This window comes from Geotrypetes seraphini, chromosome 6 (genome assembly GCF_902459505.1).
Source record: "Geotrypetes seraphini chromosome 6, aGeoSer1.1, whole genome shotgun sequence".
Classification (NCBI taxonomy): domain Eukaryota; kingdom Metazoa; phylum Chordata; class Amphibia; order Gymnophiona; family Dermophiidae; genus Geotrypetes; species Geotrypetes seraphini.
This window is the reverse complement of record NC_047089.1, coordinates 182903250-182918221: the sequence shown is the minus strand read 5'-3', so window position 1 is coordinate 182918221 and position 14972 is coordinate 182903250. Positions and strand designations below refer to the sequence as shown.

Sequence of the window (14972 nt, the reverse complement as noted above, 5' to 3'; positions counted from 1 at the left end):
TCTCTCTCATGCATATTCATTAGGGCTAGCCTGAAAACCCGATTGGCCTGGTGTTCCTCCAGGACAGGGTTGGGAATCACTGGTCTAAGGTATCCTAGTGACTTGTGTTTGTTCAGGATAAAGAAGCCAGTCTTAGACTATTTTATGGATCTGGGATTTTTCTTTCGGGGGTTTGTTTTGGTGTTACAAGAGTTGAAGTGTTTCCTGATGTTTTTAAATGGATGCTATGTAGAGATGGAAGAAATTTCTGGCCTTACATTAGTCAGTTTTGAATTTGGGAGCTACCTTGCAACTCTGCTTTCCATATAAAATGTTTTATTTCTTATCAAAATAAGATATTTGTTCTATGAACCAGGACAGTTACTTTTTTCTGGAAAGCAAAGCTGTCTTTAGGACCTCCCCCCCCCCCAATCATGCAACATAGAATTTTGGTCCATTATAGAAAACCGGGTATACTTCAGCATTTCTTTTCACTTTTTTTTTTTTTTTTTTTAATTTATTCTAACTTCCTTTGGAATTCTGTTCTCAGCTTCCCTTTTGAATGTGGATTATATTAAGTAAAAATTTGTCCTATATATTTTTCTCTCTTTCCAACTTTATTCTTTAATATAAAAATTTTAAATGCAAAAAAAAAAAAAAAAAAGAAGTATATTAAACTAGTTATGCCAGCTATTGACCAGCTAGTTATGCTTAATGTTATTGGGGGGGGGGGAGGGATCTGAAATTTTTGCCTCTTTCCATTACTAAATCCTACCCAATTTACAGCAGATAATAACTTGGCCATAGGGTTTGGCTGTATAAATCACTGTGTTATTTATTAGTATCAAAAAAGTTTAAAAGCATTTGCGATCAGCACCTGCTCCTGGTCCCATAAATCCTAACATGGGCTACAATTAGGTTCTTGAGGAGGAGGACTTGTTTTTTAGCTCCATTGTTTCTCTTGTGGTCTTACTTCTATTATAATCTCATTTGGGAGTGATATGGAAGACAGTAGCAAAACAGGTCTTAAAGTTCAGGAAAAAAATACTAAGAATAAAGGGTAGAAAGCTGGTACTGGGCTGCATATGAGTTTATATGCTCATCCATCCAAATGTAATAGAATCCCAACTGAACAGACTGGATGGGCAGTTTGCCCTGTAACTTAATATTACTTTATTTTTATTTAAAAAAAATTCTAAGTTCTACAATTCTAGGCAGTTCCCAAAATAAAAAACATATAATTTAAATCACAGAACCACCCCTATGGGAGCCTTTTTGGACTGACCTCACACCTCAGGCCTGCAGCAGAATTCTGAACATGTAACCTTGTTGCCAGGTTCCTATTCTTTTCTTTGCAGGATTATATGATGGCTGGTTGAGTGGGGGAGGGGGGGATTGTAGGGGACTGTATTATTCTTGTTCAGGGGTGCCCACACTTTATGGGCTTGCGAGCTACTTTTAAAATGACCAAGTCAAAATGATCTACCAACAATAAAATAATTTTTAAAAACCCCACAAAGCACACTGAAAGGCAGAGAAGGTAAAATTATGGTCATACCTGTTAATTTTCTTTCCTTTAGAAGCAGCAGATGAATCCAGAGACTAGTGGGTATAGCTCACATCGACCAGCAGGTGGAGATAGAGAACTGATTAACAGTTGGCCTTAAAGCCTGGTGCTCCTTCTGTTGCTTCAGTTTTGCACTTTGCCCAAGCATCCCGATAGGAGAATGAGCAACCAGAAAACTCCATTCCAGTAGAAAATGTGTCCTTCTCTTCTTCTTATCCCTTTGTTTTTGTTTTTTTTTTTTTTTTTTTTCAGCAATGAAATAATACACTTACCAACCATAGCCCCGGCTAACCTAATGACCTAAACACCCTACACACAACCCGTGCACTTGGGGAGGGGCTCTGGATTCATCTGCTGCTTCTAAAGGAAAGAAAATTAACAGGTATGACCATAATTTTACCTTCCATAGCAAAGCAGCAGATGAATCCAGAGACTAGTGGGATGTAGCAAAGCAAACTCAAACTGGGTGGGACGCCAATGCCGCCTCTGCCAGCACTGCCGCGCCAAAACTCGCCTCTGACCGGGCTGCTACATCCAAACGATAATGCTTTGAAAAAGTATTACCTGACGACCAAGTGGCCGCCCGGCAAATCTCCTCTAATGACATCCCCCCGGACTCCGCCCAAGATGTAGCCAAAGCCCGAGTGGAATGAGCATGAAGGTGCTCCGGTACCTTCTTCCCTGACAATACATACGCCGAAGCAATAGCGTCCTTGACCCAACGCGCAATGGACGCTTTAGACGCCGCCATCCCCTTGTTTTTACCCGCGAACGCGACAAAGAGATGGTCCGACCGACGAAAAGCATTCGTCACCTCCAAATAATGGAGAAGCATACGGCGGACATCCAGGAGCCGTACCGACAAAAAACGCTTCCCCCAATCCTCCTTCCTGAAGGATGGCAGAAACAAGCTCTGGTTCACATGAAAGGACGACACAACCTTCGGCAGGAAGGACGGCACCGTACGCACCGTCACCCCAGCCTCCGAGAAACGCAAAAACGGTTCCCTGCAAGAAAGCGCTTGTAGCTCTGATACTCGCCTTGCTGAAGCCATCGCCACCAAAAAAACTGTTTTTAGCGTGACATCTTTCAAAGTGGCCGCTGACAGGGGCTCAAAAGGTGCCCCCTGCAATTTCCCAAGGACGAGTTTAAGGTTCCAAGTTGGACAAATTCGCCTAACCGGCGGCCGGATATGTTGAACCCCCTTGAGGAAACGCACCACGTCCGGCAGTGATGCGAGAGCCGAGCGAGCCACCCGGCCCCTGTAACAGGCAATGGCCGATACCTGCACCTTTAAAGAGTTATATGCCAACCCTTTCTCTACGCCCTCCTGCAGGAACGCCAGAATAGCCGGCAGAGAAGCCTGGAAAGGCGCAATTCCGTGTCTGCCGCACCATGCCTCAAAGATCCTCCAGACCCTCGCATAGGAGGCTGACGTTGAAATCCTCTTAGCCTTAAGCAGGGTGGAAATCACCCGTTCAGAATAGCCCTTCTTCTTCAGCCGTGACCTTTCAATAGCCAGGCCGTAAGACCAAAGCGGCCCGGATCTTCCATTAATATTGGACCCTGAGTTAGCAAGTCCGGAGTTACCTGGAACGCTACCTGATCGCCTACCGACAGCAGCATCAGATCCGCGTACCACGGCCGCCGTGGCCAATCCGGAGCCACCAGGATTACTGTGCCTCGAAAGCGAGCAAAGCGCTGCAACACCCGCCCTATCATGGGCCAAGGCGGGAATACATACAGAAGGGAATTCGGAGGCCACGGGAGCGCTAATGCGTCCACCCCTTCCGATCCCAGTTCCTTGCGTCTGCTGAAGAACCGAGGCACCTTCGCATTGCGGGAAGAGGCCATGAGATCCATCTCTGGCCACCCCCATCGACGGACTAGCAGGCTGAATGCACGAGCCGACAACTCCCATTCTCCCGGATCGAGAAGAGTTCTGCTGAGGAAGTCCGCTTGCACGTTTTCGTGCCCTGCAATGTGGGCCGCCGACAGAAGCGGGATCTGCCCCTCTGCCCACTGAAACAAAAGTCTTGCCTCTTCGGCTAACTGCGGACTCCGGGTACCCCCCTGACGGTTGACATACGCGACCGCCGTGACACTGTCCGAAAAGATCCTGGTCGGTCTGTCTTGAACTAGGGTCTGGAAAGCCCGCAGCGCCAACCGGATCGCTCTTAATTCTAGTAAGTTTATGGGCCATTGAGCCTCCTGGGAAGACCATCTTCCCTGCACCGACGTGTGCCTGCACTGGGCTCCCCAACCCTGCAGGCTGGCATCCGTTGTAACCACCACCCAATCCGGTGTGGCCAATGGCATGCCCCTCCAAAGATGCTCGTCCTGGAGCCACCAGCGCATGCTTTGAGCCGCTCGAGGACTCCACTGGAGACGCACATTGTAGTTCAGAGAAGCTGGAGACCAGCGAGAGAGCAGAGACTGCTGTAAGGGTCTCATGTGGCTCCGGGCCCAGGGAACCACCTCCAGAGTCGCCACCATGGAGCCCAGCACCTGCACATAGTCCCAAACTCGAGGTCTGGGCGACCCGAGAAGGAGGCGAATCTGCGCCTGCAATTTCTCCCCCCGCTCTCGGGGTAGAAACACCTTCCCCAGAGTCGTATCGAACCGCACCCCCAGATGCACCAACGACTGCGAAGGGGACAAAACACTTTTGGGAAAGTTGACAATCCACCCCAACGACTGAAGGAGAGAGATTACTCTCTGCGTCACCGACAAACTCTCCTGCCGGGATGAGGCGCGGATCAACCAATCGTCCAAGTAAAGGTGTACCCGAATCCCTTCCTTGCGTAGAAAAGCGGCTACCACCACCATGACCTTGGAAAACGTGCGGGGAGCCGTCGCCAGCCCAAAGGGCATTGCCCGAAACTGATAATGTTGGCCCAGAATCGCAAACCGCAGATACTGCTGATGCGGAGGCCATATCGGAATATGGAGGTACGCTTCCTTGAGATCGAGAGACGTGAGGAACTCTCCCGGCCTTACCGCCGCAATAACCGAGCGTACCGTTTCCATTCGGAAATGGCGCACACTGAGGAATCTGTTGACCCCTTTGAGATCCAGCACTGGTCTGAAGGACCCCCCCTTCTTTGGAACAATGAAGTACAGGGAATAAATACCGCTGCCTACCTCTTCCGGGGGCACCGGTACCACCGCCCCCAGATCGAGCAGCACCTGAAGGGTCCTGCGGACCTCGGCTCCCTTGGCCGCTCCATTGCACGGGGACACCACGAAAGAATCTACGACCGGAGCGGCGAATTCTAATTTGTACCCGTCGCGAACAATGTCTAACACCCACTGATCGGACGTGACTGTGGCCCACTACGCCCGGAATGCCGAAAGCCGACCCCCTAAGGGCAGGGCGGAGGGAGCCCAGCCCCCGTCATTGCGGAGTGCGACTGGCTGGGGTACGGGCTGCCTGCCCTGGAGAGGGTTTCGTCGTGCGAAAGGAACTTCTCTGCTGAAACCGAGGTCTCGAAGCAGAGAACGGGCCAGCTGCAGCCCTGGAAAAAGGTTTACCAGCCCTGGCACGCCTCACATCCCGGAAACGTGGTCTAGACGATGAGGCCCGTACCGGGGGCCTAGCCCTGTCCTCCGGTAAACGCTGCGTTTTGGTATCCCCAAAATCCTTTACCAGTTTATCTAACTCCTCTCCAAACAATAAACCCCCTTTAAAAGGGAGTCTCACCAGCCGGAGCTTGGACGCGGCATCAGCCGCCCAATGACGGAGCCACAAGGACCTGCGTGAAACCACAGACAGAGACATTTGTTTCGCAGACGCCCGAACCATATCATACAAGGAGTCCGCTAAATAAGCCAAGCCGGCCTCCAAATCTGCCAGTTCCGCAGGGACAGAACCCCCAGACTCCAGCAAATTATCGGTCATCCCTTGTGACCATTGCAGACATGCCCGCGCTGCGTAAGAACTGCATATTGCGGCCTGTAAAGTAACCGCCGCCACCTCAAAGGACATCTTTAGGGATGCTTCCATCTTTCTATCCTGCGCATCCTTTAGTGTCACGCCCCCTTCAACCGGCAAGGTAGTCCTCTTGGTCACCGCCGCCACCAAAGCGTCCACCCTAGGTAACCGAAACTTGTCCAGTTCGGCCGGGTCAATCGGATACAAGCGCCTCATGGCCTTTGCCACCCGCAAACTGGCCTCCGGCGCCTCCCATTGCGCCAAGATCAGCTCCTGCATGGCCTCATGGACCGGAAAGGACTTAGGCGGCCTACGTGTACCTGCCATCAGCGGGTTACCGGACACTTTAGCATCTTCCTGAGAAATATTCAAACTTTGTAAAGCCTTTGAAATAAAGGAAGAAAGCTCCTCTCCATGGAACAACCGGAGAGCGGAAGGGTCATCCCCCTCCCTACCCGGGATACTCTCCTCGTCCCAATCCAATAGTTCACCCTCCTCCAATGACTCAGGTAAAGAGAAAGGCGACCTGGGCAAAATATCTACCGCCTCCGCAGACACCAGCCTGCGCTTTTTAGCCCCCTGCGACCGCCCCGGGGACCCAGCTGCCCCCGCAGTGGGCCTGGTATCTGTCCCCTCCCCCCCCGCCGAGGTAGAGGGTACCGCAAGGGACCTCCCGGCCCCCAGCACCAGCTGAGTAGGCTGGGAGGACTTCAACTGAAACACATGATGGAGCAACTGTACAAACTCGGGCGACAAAGATCCCCAGTTAAGGGGCACTCCCCCACCCTGCTCCGAGCCGAGGGGCGGGCCCACGCCGGCCTCCAGCGCTCTCAGCTCACCCCCCGCCGCCTCACACTTGTCTTCCGTGGCCGAGTCCTGCAGTCCCCCTGCATCGACTTCGAGCGGCGGGGACCTTGAGCGAGACTCCCGCACCCGGGAAATGGCCGCCTCACAAGCCGCCAAAAACGGATCATCTGCCGGCGCTTCCCTGCACCCGGCAGAGCACAGACCCGACAGTGTTCGACGCTCCCCACAGCGCGAACACTGCTTACCAGCCTCGGCAGCCATCCCCCCTCGGCTTTACTAAAGCTCCGCTTTTTTTTTTTTTTTTTTTTTTTATACACACGCGGCGAACGCCGCCGAACGCCGACTCCGCCCCCGAAGCCGCCCGGCACCCGGAAACGCTCCGAGGACCAGTACCAACAAGCAAGCAAACAAAAAAAATCACTCACCCAAACGGGAAGCCGCTCACCCCCGAAGCCAGGGAATTGTTGGTAAATGTACTGGAAGCCGAGTTTAACCCCTGCCCGGCTCAGTACACGCAGGAAGGCTCCTTTTTTTTTTTTTTTTTTTTACTGGAATGGAGAAGCCAGCCAATAGTCCTGCAACCTGGAAAGGAACCCCTCTATCCAACGGAGGGGAGGGTGGAGCAGGGACCTGGGAGGGCCCAGGTGTACCTCCTAAAGCCGGCACCAATCAGCCAGGCACCCCCAACCTACTGAAGAGAACTAGTCTCAACAGAGGAATTCCAACGGACCACCAATCCAATCTATCCGGCAGCAGCCAGAGACTAGGAGCTAGAAGGGTAGCTCCAACCCTGCTGGGAGATAGAGCAAAACTGAAGCAACAGAAGGAGCACCAGGCTTTAAGGCCAACTGTTAATCAGTTCTCTATCTCCACCTGCTGGTCGATGTGAGCTATACCCACTAGTCTCTGGATTCATCTGCTGCTTTGCTATGGAAAATGTTAATTAACATTCATATTCCGGGTTTTTTTCAAAGAGGTCAAGGCAAATGACTCTATGCAATGTCACCTCAATAACAGCCATACAAAAATAGACAAATACACCCCTCCCTTTTTACTAAACCACATAGCAGTTTTTAGCGCAGGGAGCTGCGCTGAATGCCCCACGTTGCTCTCAACGCTCATAGGCTCCCTGCGCTAAAAAACGCTATTGCGGTTAGTAAAAGAGAGCCATAGTGCAAAATATAGACAGCAGATATAAATTCTCAAAATGGACACATTTTGATCACTAAACTGAAAATAAAATCATTTTTACTACTTTTGTTGTCTGGTGATTTCATGAGTCTCTGGCTGTACTTCTTCTTCTGACATCTTCTGACTTCAGCCCACTCCTGCATCCAATATTTCTTCCCTTCTTCCAGCCTCCTATATGCTTTCTCTCCTCCAGACCTCATTCTCCCCCCAACTTTTTCTTTCTTTCTCCCTGCCTCCTGTTCTTTCTTTCTCTTTCTCTACATGCCCACTTTCTGTCTCCCTGTTCCCACTTTTTTTCTGTTTCCCTTCTTTCTTTGTCTCCCTGCCCCCCCCTTCTTTCTGTCTCCCTGCCTGCCCCCTTTGTTTCTTTCTCCCTGCCCTCCCCCAAGCCACTAGGTTTGCCGCCGCTACCGGGGAACAGGCCTCCAAGCCACCACCACCCCAAGCTTTCCCTGCAGAAGCCTTGCGCTGACCAGGGTTCCGCTCCCCTTCAATTCTGATGTCAGAGAGGATGCTCCAGGTCAGCCAGGCAGCGATTGGCTGGCCCAGAAATTCCTCTCCGATGTCAGAATTGACGTCGGGGAGAGGAATGCTGGTCAGCGCGAGGCTTCTGCAGGCCCAAATCTCCGGATGCCCAGGGCCAAGGAAAAGAAAAAGCCAGTCTATAAATCCTTCCATGAGAGCCGTTCCAGTCTCCTTTCAGCATGGCACTTACAAAAATGCGTAGCCCCCCCCTCAACTTCCCATTTTCAGGCTCAAGATGTCAGAGCAGCAGCAGCAGTTCTTGCATTTTTGGGCAGAGCACCTCCTGCTCCCGACTGCCTTTCTCTAGTCTGGCAGCTCTGTCGAATCCGCCAGGGGCAGCCGGCGCTCAGCTCTCCAGTGTCGTGACTTCCCTAGACCTCCCTCCCGCCTTCTCCCGAAGGAAGTGACATCATCCCTCAGTCTAACAAAGATTGTCTACGGGAGAAAGCGAAAGAGGGAAGACGGGTTCTGGCAGTCGGGCAAGGAAGGGCGCAGTGAGAATGGGTGTGCATGAAGTGATGACCGGTGGGGAACCTCGGGGAGAGGAAGGCTGATTGGCCGGTCGAACGGGACGGCAACACGAGTCTATCACGGAACCCGGGATGGGCTCTGCGATCGACTCGCGTTGCCTTCCCGATCGACTGGTTGATCGCGATCGACGTATTGGGCACCCCTGTTCTTGTTGATTGGTGGTTCTGGTTTGTATATGGCTAATTTTGCCATGTATATTTTGTTAAAACCAATAAAAACTATTTGAATATAAATCACAGAAACAAAACAAACAAACAAACAAACCCCCCCCCACCCAACAATCACAATGAAACAAGAAACAAAAACCAAACAAACAAATAATTTTAAATCACAGAACTAAAACAAAAAAAACAAAACAAAAATTACATTACATTACATTACGTGATTTCTATTCCGTCATTACCTTGCGGCTCAAGGCGGATTACATAAGGAGTTTTCTGGACATTTCCCATGGTATTATGGAGTAGAGCAGGTTGCTATTGGGGATTGAGATGATTCTTGCTGTGTTAGTTTGTCTTTAAGGATTTCTTGAATAGCAGGGTTTTTATTTCTTATCTGTTTGGATTGCATTTCACTGTTAAAGGGCATCATATTGAGTACCGAGCTGGGAGGAGACACTTAAGGCAACAAAGTCAGCAGGTGTGCTGGTGATGGAAACAGATGACCTCTCCACTCCTAAGGACCAAGATATCCGAGTGGTAGCAGGTAACGAGAGCATAGTGGCTATGCTGACAGCTAGGACTCTGCAACAACCATGAGCTTAATCTCTTGAGCACCAGCTATGAAGAACTGAGGTGTGGGGGACATATACATGGGAATAGGCCATAGAGAGAACACTGTTATTGAGATATCTTAAAATCTTGTAAAGCCTATGGGGAACTGGATGGGAAAGTAGGGGCTTAATCCTACCATCTGGCTGCTTTCAGAGTTTATGTGCGGTGATGGGGGAGTGGGAAGGAAGACAACTAGGCGGGGCTCGGGGCACATTGGATTGGAAGTTCTAGAAAACAGGATGCCAAGGAAGTGAGGTTTGAGGTCAAAGGACAGGTGAGGAGGTAGGTAGTAGAGATAATAGGAAATATGTGGACAGGGGTGACTGAATGGTGACATCAGTACAATATCAATGAAGATGATAAAACCCTAAAAAAATGTGAAGCGTCTTATTTTACCAATGAAGCGCCAAACGCTTTGGAAAGAGCTGAAGCATCTTGGAGCAGATTTTACATTTCTCTAGGACACACCTAAGGAAATATGAGCACCTGCTCTGTAACAGAAGTTTCCCATCATATACGTCACTTCACATCTTCAGGAGGGGAAGAAAGGAGTGGAATTGTTTGGACCTTACAAACAGATTTAGTAAGGCATGCAAGATCTGGGAGGCAGATGCATCATGGTGCAGGTGATCTTAGAGAAAGTCATAGTCATTTTAGTGAATATCTATGCTTCAAATAGCCCATAGAAGCAGTTTTGAAGAATTGGAGGAATGGACTGAGTAGATGAGGAATAAAAATGTATATTATAGGAGGGGACTTTATTAGTTTCCTCAGGGTTGCTTATCTCAGGAGTCAGGTGTAGGAGAAATGGGGAGAGCTAGGCTTAGAAGTTCATGGCCAGTTTGGGGATGGATGTCTTGAGGGAGCTAAACTCAAGTTTTAGGACTTATACATTTTATTTGGGCCCAAATAAAATGGAGTCTAAGCATGAAATACTCTAATTGGTAAGGATTCCTTTCCCAGAATAGCCAAGGTGCAGCTGAGTAGTATTACATGGCTTGATCATGCTCCAGAAGGCAGGACAGAAAGGCAGAGGGAAGGGGTGAAATACTGGCAAATAAGTTAAAATATTGCTCAGTAACTGAAGGATAGTATACTTTTATCTTAATCCAGGTGAGACTTTCTGGGCTATATGGAATGGGTTGAAAGTGACCATTTAATCATGTGGGGGGGGGGGGGGCAAAGGAAAAGGGACAGGGTAACGTGAATAGAAACTTTGCAGAAAGATCAGCAATTTAGAGGCTTGTGTTAAATGAGGTGGTGCTTCATTGGTGACAGCTTAGACTGGATGGGTTAAAAAGAATAGGCTGCAGGCACAGTATGCAGAAGAGACACAGGCCAAACATTAAGGCCAAAACAAGTGCTTTTGAAGCAGGGGAATAAGATGATTAAAAAAAATTTGCTGGCCTGTAAGCTGAAAAAGCAAAGGGAGGATATATAAATAAACCTTGTGAAAAACAGGGAACAGGGTAATTTGATCCATGATAGGGAGAGGATATTAGGAGATCTTTTAGAGATCTCCTAATATAAGTCGATTCACGTATAAGACAAGGTACCCTTTTCCCCCAAAAAACAGAAGAAAAAGATTGACTCGAATATAAGATTTTTTTTTTTTTTTTTGGGGGGAGGGGTGTGGTTGTTAATATTCATATGCCCTGGCAGGATCTCAGGGAAGTAATTCAGCGAGTGGCTCAGTGCCGGGCAGGAGCGAGAAAAGCTCATCAATCAAGATGAGGCAAGCCAGTTTCCAAGGCTTTGATTGACAGATTAATTCATATGGCAATTTCTTCTTCCTACTTTTGTGCCCAATCGCATCACATTCGACTAGAAGTGTGGCTGCTTCATGGGTGGAGTCTCTGGCTGTTTCACCCGATGAAATCTGCAGAGCAGCTACTTGGTCTAAACCAGGGGTGTCCAACCTGCGGCTCAAGGGCCGCATGTGGTCCCATGAAGTATTTTGTGCGGCCCCAGTCGAGGGCGATGCAGTCTTTTCCTCTGCTGCCCCCGGGTGTTTACTATCTTGCCCTCTCCCTCCTCTGTCTTGCTGCACCATTTGAGAGTTTGGGCGGCCCCAGAAAAAATGTTTTGGGCCAATGCGGCCCAGGGAAGCCAAAAGGTTGGACACCCCTGGCCTAAACCTTCTAAAAACATGATCTACTTTCCACACCTTTACGTAGTTCTCTAGAGTGGATGTGGTGGCTCAAGAGGATACCACATTTGTCCAGACATGAGCTGGGCAGGAAGTCACAGTGAACTCCAAGATGGGTAAATATCCCTCTCTGTGTGGTTCATATCAGCCGATATACCTGCTAAATCTGGACATTAGTTAATTTTATAGCCAACCCACCAGAAGCCAAATACTGTAGCTAAGTATTGGCACTCAGCTGAAGTATCCCTCAGGATTTATCCCTGGGTTGACAGGCTGCCAATTAGAGCAATTAGAGAATGACACGGGGACAAATCTGTCCCCGCAGGAACTCAATTTCCCTCACCCGTCCCTATGAATTTTGATGCTGTCCCTGCTCCATTCATGTAAACTCTGCCTTAATTGCACAAGCTTCGAACACTTATAATTTTAAAGAGTTAGATGTTTCTGCAGATGAGCACAGAGCATGCAGGAATGAAGCAGGGACAGGAAAAGAACTCGTGGGGATGGGACGGAAAAATTTGTCCCCGTGTCATTCTCTACTGCCGTTAGCATCCCACATTAAACATAATATCTTCAGATAAGAAGCATAGAAACAGAAACACTGTTGCTCTTATCCACCAACACAGAGAAAGTGATTAAGTGCAGGAGAGGAAAGATGGGGGTTAGAGCAGGGTTTTGGAACTGGATATAGGCATGGTACAGTATAAAAAGAAGAATATATGTTTACATATTAATGGGATATACTCAGTTCTTTGGAATAGGTATGGGTCCCCCAACAGGGTCTCCCTTATTCCCACTGTTTTTGCTATCGGGGGAATCACTGGCTGAAAAGCATCATGGATTTGGTATACCACCTTTCAGTGGGTACAGCCAAAGCAGTTTGCATATTATATGCAGGTATATACATATAATATGAAAAGATTTAGGATAAGCCCAGACATAAGAAGCGCAGGTAGGAATACAGAATTACACCCATTTTGCAGATGACATTTCAGTCAATATTCAACTGGTGATGGGAAGCAATTTTCTTTTAACACACTGATTGACAGTTGGCAGCAACAGTTAGACCCATGTCCAGGTCGTAAGAATTTATGTGGGACCCAACTAAATATTGACAGGGTCCTGCATAATATATTGATCATTTTCTCCCCTCCCCTAATTCTGACCAGAATGACAATGCTTGGGCAAAGCAAGCTGAAGATGGAAGTTATTTAGGCCAAGTATTGGTTGCAAAGAATATAATTTTGCAGGCCTAAACAGTCTAGGGATGATAATGGCCCAGTTGGTATGACAAGGGGTGTTATTGGTACACTTACTATATCTTCAATGAAATGAGAGCAAACATGGAATTTCTTTTTTTAAAGGGCAAGGGATGGAGGATGAAGGGCAGGATAATTATAGAATTCATAGTTGAATTGTTGCTAACAATAAAATGTGAGCAGTATTTCTTTCAGTTGCTGGGTAATGCCTGGTTGTTGATAACAAAGACATAGGCCCTGATTCTCTAACCCAGGGATGTCAAAGTCCCTCCTCGAGGGCCGCAATCCAGTCAGGTTTTCAGGGTTTCCCCAATGAATATGCATGAGATCTATTAGCATACAATGAAAGCAGTGCATGCAAATAAATGTCATGCATATTCATTGGGGAAATCCTGAAAACCTGACTGGATTGCGGCCCTCGAGGAGGGACTTTGACACCCCTGCTCTAACCGGTATTGCTGTCGATGGCCGTCAATTGAATGGTCAATTACAAGGCTGCACCGGTTAGAGAATTGCACCTCTGGCAAAGGTAGGCATGAGAAATGTAGGCGAGGGTTTTCCAGGCCTACATTTCCGGCACTCACCTTTGATGTGAATCACGCCTCTGTAGGGCTTTACACTGCCTAACACCACTTCTTGCATTGGCCACGCCTACAGTGGAATTAGGCACTGTAAAACACCTATGAAGGCAAGACTGACGATTTTTAGGTACTAGTAGGTGCCTTGAAAATCAGTGAAAACTGGCATTTAAATAGTGTTTTTCACCAAGCCCCACTAGCGCCTAAAAAACGGCGCCATTTAGAGAATCTGGATCGTAGTGTCTTTGCTTGAGTTACTTTATTAGGCTAACTTACTTAGAGAATGACATGGGAACAAACTTGTCCCCCCTTGGGAACACCATGTCCCATCCCCACGAGTTCTGTCCCTGTCCCATTCCTGCAAGCTCTGTCCTCATCTGCACAAGCCTTGAACATGTTAAAATCATAAGTGTTTGAGGCTTGTGTGGTTAAAACAGAGCTTGCAGGAATGGTGCAGGGACATAACACGTGGGGACAGGGGACAAATTTATCCCTGTGTCAGACAGCACTCCCTTCACTGGTCAATGCAAAATGCAACTAATTGGAAAGTTGCTTCTATAATCAACAACCTGCAGTTTCCCATTGAAATTTTGCTAGATGGATTCAGAATACATACTGCTTACCTATTAAGCAATTTAGTAAAAATTAAGTGTTTTATGTACATTTTAAACCCCCCCCCCTTCTTTTCAATTATTCTAATGTGCTTTTCCAAGGTAGTGACCACTTGTTCTTCAGGGCAAAGAAAGCCAGAAACAGAAATCCCTTTGACTGGTTATATGCAGGAGGGATGATATCAGATTAAGTCTTTCGAGAATTCTAACCAGCAGTACTTTATATCAAAAACCTGCCATCTCCAGCCTGTCCCTTGGTATTTCCAGATTACTGAAGTGAGGCTAAAACATGAAGCAGGTAGCCCAAGACTACAAGAACAGAAAACCATCCAGATTCAAGAGATAAACCCAGGAAAAATCAAAGGGTCAACTCCTAACAAGTCAGAGACTGCATCACACAGACACTAATCTGGTCCTATTTTGCCCCATTAAAAAAAGGAACAGGTAGTTTCTACTTTTCTTTGGGAATCAAGCACTATAACTCCCTTTCAAGCAAGGAGGTAAGCCCTGGACTGGATCAAGATTTTCTCCTTGCCTTTGTGGCAGAATCCCCACCTTCTCCGTCACAGTTAGTGGAGCACAGAAATTCCCTACCCTCCTCTTTGTACCACCAATGACATGGCATGAGTTAACGCAAATATTTAGAATATGCACTATTTCAAAATGAAATAAATGAAACTAATTCATAAAACACATACAACCTGCTTTATGTTTTGGTATATAAGGAAATAGGCAAGGTTTTTTTTACAGTGAGGGAAAGGCAGAAATTTGAGAATAACCATAGGTCTGTGGTACTCACTGCATTGGTGAATGTAACTCCCTCCTGGCCAATCAGAGTTTTGGTCCTCACCATAGGGGTCTGAAAAGAGAAATTAGGTGTACACCGTCACTTTAAACCCAGCTGTATCTCCCATGCACCCAAGTGTTCTTAACTAGACCTCATTTTCCAAAGTCCCCAAGGGCCACTTGGGCACAGAAACATGATACGGAGTAAGGGCCCTAAGTGGTTTCATACCATTAGTGACAGGCTGAACCACTTCTGGTTTGTCCCACTACATTTACAGTTTT

The 14972-nt window shown here is 47.8% G+C and overlaps 1 protein-coding gene across 1 annotated transcript in view; it reads right to left on the bottom strand.

Annotated features, from left to right (window-relative positions):
* Positions 1-14972, bottom strand: part of GNS (glucosamine (N-acetyl)-6-sulfatase) — a 72956-nt gene that overhangs the window by 50824 nt on the left and 7160 nt on the right. Inside the window, exon 2 of the mRNA XM_033948032.1 lies at positions 14704-14763. Within this exon, the coding sequence (XP_033803923.1) occupies positions 14704-14763 (60 nt within the window). The remainder of the gene's footprint in view (positions 1-14703; positions 14764-14972) is intronic.